This window comes from Chlorocebus sabaeus, chromosome 21, assembly GCF_047675955.1.
Source record: "Chlorocebus sabaeus isolate Y175 chromosome 21, mChlSab1.0.hap1, whole genome shotgun sequence".
NCBI lineage: Eukaryota > Metazoa > Chordata > Mammalia > Primates > Cercopithecidae > Chlorocebus > Chlorocebus sabaeus.
The window spans coordinates 101112594-101130583 of NC_132924.1; the positions used below are offsets into that span (position 1 = coordinate 101112594).

The 17990-nt window shown below is 43.0% G+C and overlaps 1 protein-coding gene across 1 annotated transcript in view; it reads left to right on the plus strand.

Moving 5' to 3' along the window:
* Positions 1 to 17990, plus strand: part of SND1 (staphylococcal nuclease and tudor domain containing 1) — a 440492-nt gene that overhangs the window by 323154 nt on the left and 99348 nt on the right. The window contains exon 16 of the mRNA XM_007982822.3: positions 13289 to 13398. Within this exon, the coding sequence (XP_007981013.1) occupies positions 13289 to 13398 (110 nt within the window). The remainder of the gene's footprint in view (positions 1 to 13288; positions 13399 to 17990) is intronic.

The window sequence follows — 17990 nt, forward strand, 5'->3', positions numbered from 1 at the left end:
TAATCTGGTAGCTGTGTGTATAAAGAGTAAGTATAGGGAAAAGTCGAGGGCAGGCATAGGTAGATCAGAAGATTCTTGGCCACAAGTGAGAAGAGCCTGACAAACAGAGGTATGTTGAAGATTGAGAGGAATAACTATAGAAGGGGAAATAATGGAATCAAGAGGATATAGCAATCATTGGGTTATGGGGATAGAGTAGCGAAGAAGATAAGAGAGGTTTTCAGCCCAGGAGGATGGTAGTGCTGGAACCAGAATGGGGAACTCTGGAAGAGGAGGAGGTGACAGAGGTTTGGGAGGAATAAGATTAGTTTGGTTTTAAGACACGTTGAGTTTGAGGTCTTGGCAGGACATCCAAGGGGAGAGGTGGGCAGTTGTTAGATGTTTGGCAGTTGGGTATAGAGCCAGGATTACATGTCTGAGTTCTGCATGATCACGGTGATAGAGAAGGTAAGAATAGATAGACCTGCCAAAGGATAGTGCAGAGAGAAATAAAGGGCCGCTGTACATGACTGAAGGCAACAGTAAGAAACAAAATAAGCAGCCAGAGAGATAGGACACCTAGAAGAAAGAAGCAACAAGAAGGAAAAGATCTCAGGGGTTGGCGCTTAGTGATAAATACCATAGAACAATCTAGTAGGACTTCTAACTATCATTTAGTTGAAAGACAAAGTCTAAGGACAACATCTTAGGAGCAAAGGACTTCTTCACAAGAAGTATAATGGTGAACAGATTGGTCAGGAAGTGGAGAGAAGCAGTTACAATGAAAACAAAGAGTGGCAACTGTGGCATTTTCAAGGTTTGAGCTTATGGAGAGTATGTTTTGAATGGGGAAATATGCATCTGTGGGAGGAGAGTGGGAATAAAATAGAATGATCAGAAGTACAGGAAAGTGGACATTCATAGAACAGGGCTCAGGAGAGAAAGGTTAAGGGCACATACCTGCGGTTAATGTCAGCTGCCTCTGGCTGTTTCCCCTAAGCCATGTTTTCATTCCTTTTACCTTCTAGGTCACTTGACCATAAGGTTTTTTAAGTATTATTTTTATTTATTATAATTTAACATCTTATGCTGTCACCTGTACTGATAACTCAACATCAAGTTGAGTTACCCTGTACTATCAGGTTCAAGTGATTCTCCTGCCCCAGCCTGCCGAGTAGCTGGGATTACAGGCGCACACCACCCGCCTGGCCAATATTTTTATTTTTAGTAGAGGTGGGGTGTCACCACGTTGGCCAGGCTGGTCTTGAACTGCTAACCTCAGGTGATCTTCCCACCTCGGCCTCCCAAAGTGCTGGGATTACAGACGTGAGCCACCACGCCCAGCCGCCTATATTTTTTTTAAACCACCATGCAACAGGCTTCAGAGCACATTGGCATACTTTTTCTAGAAAGGGCCACATAGTAAATATCTTAGTCTTTGTGGGCCTTATGGTCTCTGTTACACATACTCATGGTACAACTCTAGCCCTGTACCATGAAAGCAGTCATAGACAGCAAATACATGTGACCGTGTTGTAATAAGACTTCATTTATTGACACTGAAATTTGAATTTCATAGTCATCACATTGTTGGAAATAAATTTTCGGTGATGCAAAAGAAATAGCACTCAAACATAAATTTTCTCAGCAAGACAATTTTACTTCTATAGAAGGGTGCGACGCACGGATGGAGCAATGACGAGAGGACACCTGAACAAGGGAGGAGAAGGGGCAGGTAGCCCCTATTGCTGTGTCGTTCCCCTATTGGCTAGGGTTGGACCGCACAGTCTAAGCTGATTCTGGCTGGCCATTTTAAAGAGCACAGGGGTAGGAGCTGGAGTGGCGGGGTGAGTAGTTTGGTGGGAAGAACAGTTACAGAACAGGTGACTCTGGATAAATAAGAACAGAGCAGGTGACCAAGGATGACTAAGGTCAGAGCAGGTGATAGAGGCTAGGAGGGGGTTGTTTTCTGAAACTAGGGACAAGGAGATGTAAAGAAAGAGGAAGTTAAACTTTAAAATGAAGAACAAAGAACAGGGGAGCTGAACATACTGATACATTGGTTCTTTGGAGAGGATCTCAGAACTCCTTGTACTTAACAATTTAGAGGCTGAAACCTTTGAAGAGAAATTTATTATATCCTACAACATGTCACAAATATTCTTCTTTTGATTTTTTAACCATTCAAAAATACAAAAATCATTCTTAGCTCACGAGCTGTACAAAATCAGTGGGCAGACTTAGTCTTCAGGAAGTTGTCTGCTGTTCCCTGCTTTAGGGTGTGGTAACTATGGGTATGGTAAAAAATAACTGTAGTGTTTGGTAAAAAGTAAATAGATAAATAAGGCAAATGCCATTCTTGACCCACGGCTGGCCCAGGATCCAAACTACTCTGGACAGGATGTTTGTAGCTTGGCCTGTGCTCTTGGAGAACCTTGACTTTTCACAATTCCTTTCCCTTTTGCTTGCTTTCCCCCCCGCCCCCCCTTCCTTTTTCTTTAAAGTAAAGTTGGTGAGGTGAAGGGCTCTTGCTAAGAGTTTCTCAGCCCAGAGGGTTTTTTTTTTTATTCATTTTCTTTGGTTCTTTCTTAAGTGTTAATATTCCTGACACTAGCTGTTTTTTCCTCCCCATCCTACTGTAGGCTGAGTATACTAATCTCTAGACATTTGGAATTCACTTGCCTCAGGAGGAGGAGCTCAGAGCAATTTTGAGTGAAAGCTCAAAAAAGGCAATAGTTTAGAAGTACTCTCCACACATCTCAGAACCGTTTTGTTCAAATAAAACAGCTTGGTCTAGAAAAAGTCACTCTAAATTTATGCAAGTAAGTAGTTTTTACATTTGGCTGCCAGGTGTGTGCCAGAATACCTTATGGAAGCATAGACTTGCAAGATCCATAGGGGTATTTCCTGTGGCTTTCTCTTCACCTTGTAGCAAATCTCTAGCAGCCTGGACAGTAGATTCAAATTTTTCTCTTTATCCATTAACATGGAATAAAAAAGACCAAGAATAGGAACCTTTGGTGCCAAAAATCAAAAGGGGGAAAAATATTTTTTATTTGATTTAAAGATAAAGTCCTATTGCTTTCAAATAAGTCGGAAGAAATAAAAGTTAAGGTTCTCATAGAAACCAACTCCTCCTTGCTCACACATAGCATTTGTGCCTGTTAGAGGCTGTCTGCACAGTGCCACTGTGTTACATAAAAGCTTGAGCCATGTAGGAGCTTTCTTGTCATTCAGAAGACTACAGCTCTAGCTTTTGACCTCAGATACTTTGTTTTCTGTGAATTTGTTAATGAAGGTATGAGGTTGTTTTGATATGGATAATAAAGAGAAATCCAGGGGAAAAAAAAAAAAACATTTGAAAGACACAGATCTCTCCCATGCCCAGTTGTTCTTTATGCTAGTAGCTGACAGTGACATTATTGCAGCTGCTGCTTATAGCAATCCCGAAAAATGAACATGGGCATTGGGAAGCAGACAGCCTGCTATCTCCAGTCCCCTTCCCAAACACACCCCCAGAGACAGCCTGGCAGGATGGTTTACGGCCTGCTCTTGGGATGCCACAGGAAAGGAAAGGCCTCGTTAATCAGTGAGAGGTTTTTTTTCCCCCTTAAAAATCATTGTTTTCAGATCTTGCTCTGCAATGGTGAGAATTATAAAAGGTTATTCCCATCCTGGCCTGATTGTTATCTTCTGTACCAGCTCCATCTAAAAATGCTTTTTTCCCATTTGGGAGAGTTTGTCTGTTGTCTAAAACTAACAATAAATCAAATTCGGTGAAGCTGGTTTTGTACCTTGCCCGGCTAGACTGAGAGCAAGATATTCAGTATAAGGCCTCTAAGTCATCCCCTCCTTGCCTCTTCCACTGACTGTGGTCAGTGATTGAGTATTTAATACACATTTACCTTTAAGTCCTGAGAATAAGCAGTACTAGAATTCCTCATCAATATTCCACATGTTAACTCATACGCATCCAGAACTCTTGGAAAAGCAGGTTGTTGTAACAGGTTTGGTGTATCTGTTTTTGCTAAATTTTCTCCTCTCTGGCATTCATGTAGCAAACTGAATTATTGAGCATCTCTTGTTTGCCAGATACTGGGGATGCAGAGAGAACTGGCATATCCCTTACCTCAAATGACTGTAGAATAGGGATCTATCATTAACAGGCAAACAACTATTATGACTTGTATCAGAAACTCAAGGCATGTTTAACAGCCAAGCACCACACTTCCTGTCTGTAGATGCTTCGCTTCTCTTCCCCTTCCTTTCTTCAAAGAGAGCTGCAGTTTCCATTGCATTGTGAAGACTTGGTTTTCTTGTTCCTATTCCAAATTAACTTCAGTACCTGGTCTTTCAACAAATGCATCAAACATTACAAAATCCGAACAACCTAATAAAAGTCTATCCTAAAAAACTGGAGCTGTGACTAAAAACAGCTTCAGTCTCAGCTTCTGCCCAGTTCTGACTCCCCTGACTACAATTACCTGAGGTATTTGATCCCTTTAATTAGGATCCCTTCATTCTTCTTTTATCCCTTTATTCTGATCATTGAAAGAGCTTTAGCAGTGACATGTTCCAAAATTGGCCCACAAGATGCTACCTCCCCTGAGGTAACAAAGTAGGAGTTTAGAGAACAAGGGAGAGAATAAAGAATTTGAGAAAATGCAAAATCCTTGTTTTACTTTTAAACCTTTTAGTACAAACTGTAGCCTCATGAAGAACAAACTCTTAGGAACCAACTGGTCTGCCATTTCCCTTTTTCTTTGGGCCGTTTTAGGAACATAGAAATACGCCCTAAGTGAGATGATGTGCAGTTTTCAGTAGTGAACTGATTCATTGACAGCGTTTGCAACCTGATCCCTCCAAATTATTTCTACTTTAAAGCTTATGAGCAAGAAGTACAAGTTTTTGGTGTATGAGCTATTACAGGTCTGAGAAGCAATGGCATGAACTGATTTGGCTTTGTATGTTATTTAAGTGATAACTACGTTCCTTAAAATTAGGCAGATGGTCTGTCTGACTCTACCTTTCATGTTGATGGTTAAAAGTTCTTGATTTTTTTCTTGATACTTCAGGAGGGAATACCTATCTATATATTGTTAGTGCTGAAGAATTTTTGAAATCGTCCTGGACAGACTGAAAAGTGTTGCTTTTCTCAGCCTTTATATGGAGTTTAAGTATCTACAGTCTATGTGTAGTGGAGCTTTTTACAATTTTTTTTTTTTTTTTTTGGTGGGGAGAAAGGTGGTATGGGAAAGTATAGAAATGGAACTAATTGAGTCTAGGGGTAAAAATCTGCTAGGAGCCTGTGGATTATAAATCGAGTAGCTCCAGCAGCAGGTACTCAGGCAGAGGTATAGGAGTGCAGTCAGTGGGACAAGAAGCTTGTTTTAGTGTTCCTTCTGTGTCTTGTCCATGACATTGACTCCAGGGGACCAAGTGCAGTCTATAGAAAGGAGAGGTGTCCATAGTTTCCTATCTGGAAAACTTTTACAGCATTCCTGCCTGGGGTCTTAGAGACTAGGAAGGAAGATGAAAACTAGATGAGATATTCCTGTTCCTCTCCCCACTGTCCGCCCCCCACATCTGCACTGAGCCCCCCTTTATCTGCTAGCTAGGTATGTGGCTAGGTAGATGAACCCTGTTTTGTTGTGAAATTTCCATCAAAACTGCCATTTTGTCTCCCCCATCATTTGATTAACAAAAATTGTGTTGAAATTTCAGCGACCATTATTTAAAGCAGAGATATTGAATATTCAATATTAAATAATATTGAATATTATTAATTTGTTGGGGCCGGGCGCGGTGGCTCAAGCCTGTAATCCCAGCACTTTGGGAGGCCGAGACGGGCGGATCACGAGGTCAGAAGATCGAGACCATCCTGGCTAACACGGTGAAACCCCGTCTCTACTAAAACTACAAAAAAACTAGCCGGGCGAGGTGGCGGGCGCCTGTAGTCCCAGCTACTCGGGAGGCTGAGGCAGGAGAATGGCGTGAACCCGGGAGGCGGAGCTTGCAGTGAGCTGAGATCCGGCCACTGCACTCCAGCCCCGGCGACAGAGCGAGACTCTGTCTCAAAAAAAAAAAAAAAAAAAAAAAATTTGTCTAAATATATAAAATAAAATCACAATTCACTGGCCTGGGCTCCTCACTGTAAGCAGAGGACTGCACTCAGTGACCATCTTTCAGCTTTAAGACTGAATAACATTTTCCCTTCCATTGGGAAACTTATTTATATCCCAGTAGTCATCCCCACACTAAGTTTCTCTGACATGGTGTCCAGATTTTCTTTCCCCTAATAATTACATCCCCTGTTTTCAGGCTAGGCATTCTCCCTCCTTTCTTGTGTTTACACCTTTCAAATATTTGCAGATTGTTATCGTGTCACCATCTTAGTCACCGCTTAGCCAAGCTGTACAAATTTAGCACCTTTTATCTTCCCTTTAGAGGCAGGTCTCCACGCCCCTAAGTCATTTTCCCCTGCTGTCTTTAAGTGTGCTCCAGTTTTCTGCATTTCCATGTGGCCACATAACTTTCCTAGAACTGAACATAGGTCATGAGTGAGAATTGTTTTCCTCCTTTGGTGTGTCAGAAGCTAAACATTTCTGCTGTGCTGCAGCTCAGGTCTCTCTGACATAGCTGGTCAGTGTTGGCCACTTCAACTCTGTAGTTAAACCACGTTCTCCAAATGTGCCAATTTAAAGACAAGTGGGGTAAAAGGATGTAGCTATGCTATATATTTTTTAATCTTTGAAGTGTTATGTAACCATGGGAAGGTGGGATGTATGTAGTTAATGGATTCTGTTGGCCGCTTTCCTGGTATTTGCATAAAACACCTCTGTTCTCCAGGTGCGTCAGACTAAACCTCATCTCAGGTCTGCGCCCTGACAGTTCATCAACCATCTCTTTCTCTGTGTGTTTACATTTTTCAGAACTATTTTTCACTAATATTCATTCAATATGTATTGAGGTTCTCCAATGCCACTGTGTGCTACATAGTATATTGGGTGCTGGAAAGATTAAGATCTGAATATGACACAGTGCCTGCCCTAAGATGCACTCTTCTTGTTTTTGTTTTAGTTTGGTTGATAGTACCAGATCCTCACAGATTGGCTTACAGTGTCAGTGAGGGGAGAGAGCAGAGGAGTATCCATGAAAATCTAATAGGAGCCTAGGTAGGGTCAGGTGTCACAGATCCTGGAACTTGGGGTGATTCTGAGTCTGAGATTACTCCAGGGACCTCACTGTAGATCTCCAGTGTTAATGCCACCAGTTCGTCCCCTCTGCTTATGGCCTCCTTCCTCTGGCTCCTGCTGGGCTTTTGTTTTAAACGCTGCTCAGTTCAAATTCCAGAAAGAGACTCTTATTGCCTTACCTGGCATCTGCCATTTCTGTTTGAATAGAGCTGTTTTTCCTATTGCTGGCAATTTTGCTACCCTTGAAGCTGCTACAGCACCACTCCCTCCCTCTCTGCCATTCCCCACCTTCTGTGCTGACTTCCCATTCCCAGCTTGTGGTGTGGGGAGAGAACAGAGGCCCAAGGCTGTCTCCTTAGTGAGGGATGTGTCCTGTTAAGCCCCGTGATTGCCTTGTCCACTGCATTCTGCCAATAGCTTCCTAGCCACACATGCATCTGCCTAACATAATCCAATTATCTATCATGTACTATTTCTTTTCTTTTCTTTTTTTTTTGAGAAAGAGTCTTGCTGTTTCACCCAGGCTAGAGTGCAATGGTGCAGTCTCAGCTCACTGCAACCTCCACCTCTGGAATTCAAGCGATTCTTCTGCCTCAGCCTCCTGAGTAGCTGGCCCTACAGGGGTGCACCACCACACCCTGCCAATTTTTATATTTTTAGTAGAGGCAGGGTTTCACCATGTTGGCCAGGATGGTCTCAAACTCCTGTCCTCAAGTGATCCACCTGCCTTGGCCTCCCAGAGTGCTGGGATTACAGGCTTGAGCCACTGCACCCGGCCATGTACTATTTCTTAACATTCTGCAACATATAGGCCAGATGGCAAATCCAGTCACCAATAACATACCTTTTACAATAGTAGAGGAAAATAATCTTTTCCTAGCTGGTAATTAACTTCATGAGCACAAAATGTTTTCATCATTGAATCCTCATCTTCCACAACAATCCTCATCTTCCTGGCCCAGAGTAGACATCGGCAAGTATTAGTTAAATGGAGAGTGGAGGTCTGCTAGGTAAGCTGGTGAATTTTTCAGTGTCCCCCGTGGACAGAAGGCAGGTTCTGTATGCCTCCTGTGCCACTGTGATGTCTGATGCAGTAGTGAGAACACAGTGGGCATGCAGTAGACACCGTTAACTAATCCTTCAAACTGTTTTTTGTTTCCACTTGAGTTTTATCTCCTTCAGCTAATGCCTGGTCTCTTATTGGCGGAGTAAGTGCCATTGGGAAGTTGTCACATACTTCTAGCCAAGACCGATTTGTCACACTTCCCTTAGCTCCCACTGCCCAATAAAGGAAAAAGTGAACACATTTTGAGTCCTGAGGCTTAGTTATAAAACTCGACAAAGAGTGTAAAATACTCAGAGCAATACATAAGTTTCACATAGCCATCAACAGAATCTCTTACAGAGCCCATTATCTTGTTATTAACAAGAATGTGTATTCTTGTTCCAAAGCTGACCAGTGTTTGTGTTAATTGACCTAGTTAGCCTGTGTCTCTAAATGTATAATTTTTTTAATAGAATGATTGCTCCATAGCCCAGCATTTTAAGTTTGATATTTGTACTCCATGAGTCAAGGCTTGGGTGAGGAATCCCAAAACGACATAACCAAAATGGTAAGATTTTGTGTCCAGATAATGCAAGGCCTTATCCTTCATTTTATAAACAGATGAAGCCTGGATAAGTTTAATATTCTATCAGTGGCAGAGCAGAATCCAGAATCATGATGTGCTGATGGCTAGCAATGAATTTTCTCTTCCTAAACTATACAAAGTCAGGCAGAAACCTCTTCTTACTTGATTTTATTTCATTTTATTTTGTTTTGTTTTGTTTCAAATAGCCATGGTCAACCATTCATATCCCAGAAAGTCTAGAAAAGGTGTGAAAAATAATGAGTTTTTGCTTATAGGCAGATGGACCTATAGAGTTTGAAAGAGGTCAGGAGCAGCAGCCACATGGAGCAGGAGGTGGGGCAGGCATTTGTCTTACCTGCCTCTCCTGTACCTGCCCTTGTGGAAGTCAGTTAAATCCCACCATGGGGGGATCTGTCTTTGTTCTGGCACACCCCATAATAGGGAAGGAAAATACTCAGGAATTTTGGGAATTTTTTTTTTTTTAGGTGTAGTGTTCTGTCTTGTTTTGTGTTTACTAAAACAACATAGTTTGTGTCTTAAAGGCTTGTATCAGAGGTAAGCTTGGCACTTCACTTGCACCTGTGGCATTTGAGGCACAGCTGAGTTATTAATATATCTTTATCAGCAGGCAGCACTGCAGTGGTATGTTATCAGAAAAGACAGCTATTAGTGGTAACATGCAGAATCCAGCCAGGCACTTCCTCAACTGGCTGGGGAGAACTTCTGCAGCTCCAGTGATATCTCACTTCATATTTACAGTCCAAGGCCCTGTGTGGCTTGGGAGCGCTCCGTTGCTGCCTGTCAGCCTGCCCAGCTGAGCATCAGCAGCCTTGGGTTTGCTTTCTTAGAACCCAACTTTCTTTCCCTTTATCTGTTTTCTTTAACTTTTTTTTTTAACGTCCATTTTATTGCATCACCAGCCCAGCAGCACAGGCGTTGCTTGAGAGAAGGTGCAGCATGGATTAGGTTGACTTGCTCCCTGAGCTCTTGGGAGAGGAGGGCACAGCATAACTCTGCTCGCTGCCAGCATGTGGCTTCGCCTGGCTTTCAGCAGCAATGATAACTGACTTTTTGGCTTCAGAATGTTAACATTTGTGTGGTCTCCTTTCTATCAGTGGACAGCATATTTTTTGCTCTGTTCCTTGGTCCCTTAGTATACAAAAGCAAGTCTAGGAACTTGATAAACCCTCAGTTGGAGCACTTTTTTAACTCTGCAAGAAAGCCAGCAGGACCTGCCCCGTCCTTCCATCCTTCTGTCTTTACACCTCAGTCAATACCAGCGTTTTTCAAACTGGGTATTTGTCCCACTCGAGGTTTTAAATCAATTCAGTGTCATAGCCATCTTGGTTTTTTCCTTAATCAAATGGTGAACAGAAGAGAGACTGTCAGTATAACATATATAGTCAAGATTAACCATTGTTTTGTGGAAACATAATAATTGCTAAGCTGGCCTCCAATAAAAATAACCCCCCAAATAAATAAATACATACATAAATACTGTTCTGCAAAAGGTAATATCAAGATGGCAGAGAAGGAAACCTCAGGAAATGGTCTTCCTGCCTAAACAATTGCACGGCAGAATCTGCCTGATGTGACTATTTTGAAACTCTGGAGTCTGTTGAAGGCTTCTTACTTCCAGTGGTTGTCTACAGGTGTCTGTACCCGTATGTAAATGTGTATGTGGGTCGTAGTAAGAATAAAAAGTTTGAAAAATGCCCATCTACAGTATCTTCTATCTGTAGATGTAGCTTGGCTCAGCAAATTTCTGATACTCAGACATTCAGATATCATAAAGCCTGTCCTGCTCTCCTGGCCCTGACTTTGTACCTTAGTCTGGGAATAGACTCTGCCTCTGCCTGATGGGAATGGATGTGAATGGATGTTTACTTATTTCCACTTGAAAAAGGGCACAGAAGCACCCTACTTCAGCTTCCTACGCTTGTGCGCTGGAGCTCAACTGCTGGGAAGTGGACTAGCAACATAACAAACGCCCTTCTTTGCCTTTGTGTCTACATAGAGTGGTTGGGATTTGGTTTCCACAGGCCCAAAGGACTGTCTCATGAAAAATGTTTTGAATATATTTCTGCTTGATTTGTTTAACTCCCTGGCCCACTGAGCCATCATGTTTTCTCAATTTAATCACTTGGTGGTCTCCAGGATTCAGGGGAGCTACTGCAATCTCTGTAGCCTGACCAACCTGGTGAGATTTCAGAATACCAAGAGAGTGACAGAGGAGTAGAGTGATACTCAATAAGTGAAGCTCAGAAATCTTTTGTGCCCTCATAGTGAAAATTCAACCCCTTAGTTCCTGCTGCCCAGTGTGGTACCCTAGCTACATCCCAGTTCTAGTCCCCAGTCCATAGCAGCCCCACCCAGCAGTGCCCCAGTCCTGTCCTGCCCAAATGGCTGCTAAGAGTCAGAAACAAACTGAACACTTGGTTTAGCATTATGCCTGTTTCTGCAACAGTGCTTTTTCTCTGGTTATGTGGCAAGATTGTTCAATGGAATTGTTTATTTTTCTCTCTGATGATTTTGTTCTTGCTTAGTTTGCAGATATAAAAATAAAAGTGTTTTGGCTATTGATGTAAAAAACATGGGCCATCTTTCATTCCATTTTTCTCTAGCCTCATCTCTCCCTGCAGGGTTAATCTCAGGCTCCTTGGCTCATGAGTTTATTGCTATCTTTTACAAAAATACGTTCCACCCCTCCCTTGCAGGCCGGCAGTGAAGTGCCAGGAACGAGGCACCCTGGTGATCTTCCTAGCCATGTGACACTTGGGTGGGGTCTTTATCCTATCTTTTCAAGGGTGGCAGAATGGTCCTTGCTGTCACCTCAAGCTGCTCTCCTGTGGCAGTCTTTCTCCTGGCCTAACGTTTTATTTGATATGGTGTATTCCATTTGTGAGGCCTTGGGGCTCAGAGAGAAAGCTCCATTCTTCATCTTTGGAAAGCCCAATATATAGCCTATTCCCTTCCTTCTGAGCTTTGTCATCTTGAATCAATGCCCCGGCCAGAAACATGAGCAGCACCTAGCTTTATTCATACATAGAGATGTACCTTCTGTCCTAGCAGCAATGGGACCTTGTCTCCCCCAAGCAGGTGTTTGCCATCACCGAGACACCCTGCTTCTGCTGCCCCTATGCCAGATCTCTTGTACATTCCCTTGAGGCTATTTGTAAATAAAAGGTAGCACCTCTTAGTTCTGCCTTACTGCAGCAGGAGAGATCACCAGTGATTCAGAGACACACATACTCCATGCATCCTCCCCCAGATCTTCATAATTTTCGTTTCCTGTGTCTCTAGCCCAGTTCCACTTTTTGTGAAATTATGTCTGTAATTATATAGCGTCATTATAGCTACAGTGCGAATTTTTCTGAAATATTTGTAAGTCTCAGGTATCAAAATGTAGTATATTTCATGGTCTGTCACAGATGACCACTGTTAGTGGTAAATATACTTGCAAAACTAACGGGTTGACTCAAAGAAAGAAAAGGCAGTCTCACTTGGTTAGTGAGCACTTTGTACAGAATCCTGGGGTTAGATACAAAAAAAAGTTTGAAGGATAGGATTCTGTCTTCAGGAACAGGTTGGTTATGGGGGTCAAAGAGGATTTTGAGGTTGTGAGCACGGGAATTGCTAAGAGTGATAATGACGATACAGATAATAATAGGATAAATTGAACCTCTCCATGTGGCAGGCATCGTTCTAAATAATCTCTCCTAGTTCACACTGCAACCTTAAGTGGATATATTATAATATCTATTTTACAAGTAGGGAAACTGAGACTTTCTGAGTAATTTGGCTAAGGTCGCACAGCTAATAAGTGATACAGTTGGGATGTGAAGCTGGGTTTCTTTGGCTCCGGGCACCTAATATTTCATCAGTATTCTGAGGTGTTTTGCTTTTCTTTCTGTCTCTCATTCTGAATGAAAAGCCGATGATACTATTGTCCAAAATACACCCAGAGTTGAGAGGGGAGGCTTATTTGAAAAGTGACACTGAATTAACACTTTTGAATTTGGTGTAAAAGTCAGACAGCAAGGAGAAAATGTCCAGGAGTCAGTGAGAATGGCACTTAGGAGGCAGAATGGCTGGGATATCAGTAGGTGAGGGAGCCATTTCTGTAAGACATGGCTCAAGCTGCGAGACTGTGGGACCATCAGTTGGAACAGTGCAGGATGAGTTGTTCTTGCTTATCTTACTTGGAAGGCTCCTTGCCCCATGTGCTCTTGATAATTCCCGGATGCCATGACTGAGAGCCCCTATCCATTGGTTCTGCTGTGATAGTGTTGGTTTTTTCCACCTGGAGAGAACTAAACCCCTCCTCCACTTCTCCCATTACCTCTGTCTTCGTCTCAGATAGAATGGATGGAAGTTAGATTTAACGCCTGCTTCATTGGAGGTGTCAGGGGACCGTCCTTATTGGACAGCAAGCCTAGTGGGCACCTTTTCATCACAGATTCTCCTTTTCTCCTGACGCAGGCATTGAATGCCCCAGAGGAGCCCGAAACCTCCCAGGCTTGGTGCAGGAAGGAGAGCCCTTCAGCGAGGAAGCTACACTTTTCACCAAGGAACTGGTGCTGCAGCGAGAGGTAGGACACCTTCCTGTTGCTTGTTCTATGAGGAGGGGTGACAAAATAAGGCTCCCTTGGTCTGCCATGTCAGAGATCAGTCTGTTGCTTTTTCCACTGCTCAGCCTTGCACATCCATAATCCATTCTTGTGTCCGCCCACATCGTATTTCCCTGAGCCCTGCTTCATTGGCCAGCCACCCCCAAATTGCTACCCTCCACTGGTGGCCTGGGATGTGTGGTGAACACCAGGCCAGCCCAGCCGGGCTCCTGATGCAGAGAGCTTACATCTTTGCATTCTTCCTCCTTGGTGAATTAGCCTGAGCTGCCTGCCTCCAGCTGGATTTAGAAGCTTGACTAACCCTGTCAGGGGCCAATTTTCTTTGAACATTTATTTGTATCTTTGAGTAATTGCATTTTCTGTAGCAGGTTTTCTGACTTAATTTAATTGTATTTCTGTTTCTGCCTGTTGGGCTGGCTCTTGCACGCGGGAGTTAGGATCTCAGCTGCTGTGGTGCCCTTCTACCTGCTAATTTTGCTCAAGCCTTTGTCAACAGATCCATCTTCTTTCCAGGAGGATACCAGCCATTTGTCCTGCTAGGTGGGCACAAGAAAAGAGCAGTGGGGAGGTGTGCTTGGCTCAGCCTTAGGATTTTTAGATCTGCCATTGTCCCCATTTCTTTTACAATCATCTATAGGGTCCCTCCAGCTTTCATAATACTCACAGAGGTACAAGGTTCTAGGGTCCTAGAGGCTGTCTCTCTAATGAGTCTTTGTAGATCTTTGAGAGCAGATGCGTGGACTTCTTTAGGATGCTTAGTGATAAAAATACCTGTTTATAAGCTTCAGCCTCTCAAGCTGATTTGAATTGCTAAGAAATACATGATGCGTGAGAGAACAAGAGAACACGCCAGTCCGAGATGCTTATGTTGGACTATCCTGGCCTTGAGAGAAGTGTTGGTTGCCACCTCTTGGATATTTCTTTAGTGCTTGCCTTCTTATTTTGTAGAAGAAAGTGGAGTGGCCAAACAAATCCTGAATTCTCAGTTCCATTTCCCAAACATCAGCTACAACATCTGCTTTGTTGGCTGTCCGTACAATGATTGGGGGATTGGGGGGCTTAATTGTGTCATCAGATTCACATTGCCCTCCATTTCATTTTTTGTGAAGATGTTTTTGTTAAGATGCTTATGAAGATGCTTGCAAAGTAAAAATCCTTATATTGACATGGAAGGTGCTTCCCCCTCTCCTGTTTTGTAATTACACAATGCTGCCTGAATTTTTATCAATTAAAAATAACCCCGTGCAAGAGAAGTATTTCAAAAATCCAAACACTCCAGTTGTCTATAAGTGCCTGTTGCAATTTTTGAAGTGGCCCAGGGATTCAGTGGATGGGGCAGATATTGTAGAATTTCCCTCTAATTTTGGATAATGAACTGCAAAGTAACTACGTTGGTAAAAGCAGGTGAGTTTGTTCAAATTCATAACTTAAAGACATTGCCAAGGATGCAGCAACAGATTTTTGTTTGTCTGTTGTGCTTTGGATGGAGGAAAGAAATTCCTTCATTGGATTGCCCAAGGCATTGGTTGGTGGCATTCTCATCATTTGCTAAGTCAAACTTCTCACCATCATTTGTCTTCCTACATCATTGTCTCCTAAAGTTTCTTTCCTTTTCTTTTTCAACTGTCTTTTTCCCAGCCACCTTTCTTCTTGATCATGTTTCTGACCCACTGATGAGATCCAGAAGTACAAGGGGGTCAAAGAGAATACTGATCACTAAAAAGAGTGAGTGGCCCAAAGCTCTTTTACACTCCCATGGTTATTGCGACCTCACCTTTGTCTTATATTTGCTAATACTTGACTGTTAAAAAAAATTTTTTTTCTCCAGTTTTCTTTGGGGAAACTCTTTGGTGCTCTTGGCATGTAATTGAGTTTGCAGATCCAGAGTTGATCTTTCTTGATTATAGTGGCCCAATCTTTCATATTCCTAGGTTGAGGGTCTCAATAAGAACCTTTCTGCATTTTCTTAGCTACTTATATGATTACTTGGGCTGGCCATTTTGAAAGTTCTTTACACTGAGAAAATGTGAGTATTCCCTAAACTATGAATAATTCAAAAATCTGACTAAAAGATCCGGTCATAGCCTACTGTTCTGAACACTTCCTTTATATTATGTATGAAAACTGTTTTCTGAACAGTGTAGGAATGGAGAGGTTTGTGTTTTGTTACAGTCTTATACATTTACTTTTACCTATGTAGTACCTCCATTTTTATTTCATAAGTTGTCTCGGGGAATGCTTCTCTTTGTCCTACTCCCCCCACCCCACAAAGATCTAGCAGAAGAGGAATGTCCCAGTACATTGGTACTCCTGGATGCAGAGGTCCTTCCCACCACCCTCAGTGGAAGTCCTGAGCAATGCATGGATGCCTGAGTGTGGGCCCGTGACCTCCCACCTCATGCAGCTCTTACCTTCCAGGCAGCCTCTATCTTGCCCACAGGGCATGACAGTGCAGGAACTCTCCTGGAGCTGAGCCACTGCTAGGATGGCTGCAGTTAAACTGGTTTTGTGCACCTTTTACCTGTTCCCTTGATCATGAGTTTTAGCTCTGATAACCAGGCATTTTGAAGATGTGATTGTCCTTGGCCCTGCCCCATCCCTTCCCTTTAAAGTTTTAAAATTTTTTTGTATCTTTTCTTTGGCCAGAATTTCTCTGTCCCCTGCATGCTTTCCTCGGTTACCATAAATCTGCATTATCCTAGGAAAGATGAAGCCCACAGATTTTAGGATTTCAAAGTACTTCCTGGGCCCCTTTGTGTGATCTGACAAAGGCCAGGTCATCAAGTTGGACTTCCCTATGTGAAACCATAAACTGACCTGAGAAAGATACAGAGGGGAGAGGAGCTGTGTAACGGTAACTGCCCCAGGCCAGCCTTCTGCCAGGCAGAGAACAGGAAGCTGGCATGCAGAGTGTCTGGCACTGGTAAAATTACACCATGTTTATAAGTGCATCGTGCTGGCTTTAGGTGGACCGTGCAGGAATTCCTGCCTGAATTATAGTCTTTCTATCTCATATCTTCATGTGGAGCCCTCAAGCTTTAGACAAGTCTTTTATCTCTGTTTTCAGGTGGCTCCCATTATCTTGAGACCTCATAATGCTGCTTTCCTTACATTTGTTTTACAGTGATGCACAGAGTCAGCACAGAGCTACTCACATTTCTGGCCACCACTCGGCTCCATTATCTTGACTTCTCTCCTGCCCCCTTACATTGCATTTCTTCTTTTACACCACCATTTTACATGTTGCTCCTCCTTAGCCATTGGTTCCTATTGACTTTTGTTCTTTTACCTGAGTTGGAAATCTGGGAAGACAATTCCAACTCAGTGGTCTGGGCATTCTGGTGGTGCTGCCAGCCCCAGGGCAGGAAGAACAGTAAATGAGACACTGTGCCATTACCTGCTTCTCTGACCTTGAAGCACAAAGCAGCCAGGGAACTCTCAAATGACGATCACTGTTACTCAAAAAAAACAAAAAAAACAGTAAATTTAGTCTTTCTTTCTAGCCTGACTCCGCTGGTATTTAGGATGGGTGGGAAAATCTGTGCCACTGCCAGTTTTTACAATAAAGTTTCACTGAAATACAGCCATGCTAATTCTGTTTTTTTGTTGTTGTTGTTTTGTTTGTTTGTTTGAGATGGAGTCTCGCTGTGTCGCCCAGGCTGGAGTGCAGGGGCGCGATCTCAGCTCACTGCAACCTCCACCTTCCGGGTTCAAGCAATTCTCCTGCCTCAGCCTCCCGAGTAACTAGGATTACAGGAATGCGCCACCACGCTCGGCTAATTTTTTTTTTTGTATTTTTAGTAGTGATGGAGTTTCACCATATTGGCCAGTCTGGTCTCGAACTCCTGACCTTGTGATCCGCCCACCTCAGCCTCCCAAAGTGCTGGGATTGCAGGCATGAGCCAACCGCGCCTGGCCTGGCCATGCTAATTCTTTCATATATTGTCTATAGCTGCTTTCACACTATAACAGCCCAGTTGTGTAGTTATGACAGAGGCTATATAGCTTGCAAAGCCTAAAATATTTACTGTCTGTTCCTTTACCAAAAAGTTTGCTGACTACTGCTGTATATGGTATGCTGAATTGGGTTTAAATGGCTTGTAATAGCCCTGAAAATTTAAGTTGGCTCTCCTGTCCCCTGCCATTGAGGCTGGACTGCATGAGATTATTGTATCTGTTGGCTGTAGCTGTGACTATGAGCTGAGTGCCATGTCCCATTGGATAGCATGTACTTGGTGACCCATGCCCCACATACAGCTGACTCTTTAAGGCAGTTTCCTGCCACACAGTCAAGGACAGGAAGCTCTAGTGTGACTTCCCAGATGGGGAGTTGTGCCTGTTACTAGCATCCCCCAGAAGTAGTGATGAGAGATAGCATTAGCTAATGGGTAAATAACTGGCTTAAAAGTGTAAACTCCTAGGTTTTCACACTCCAGTTTTTATATGGTCCTGCATATGTGATTCTTTTCTGCCTTGCCGTTCCTGTCTAAAACACTGATTTAGCAATCCCAAGCCATCCTTTCCTTTTTGCAGCCCTTGTTCTGAATAAAACG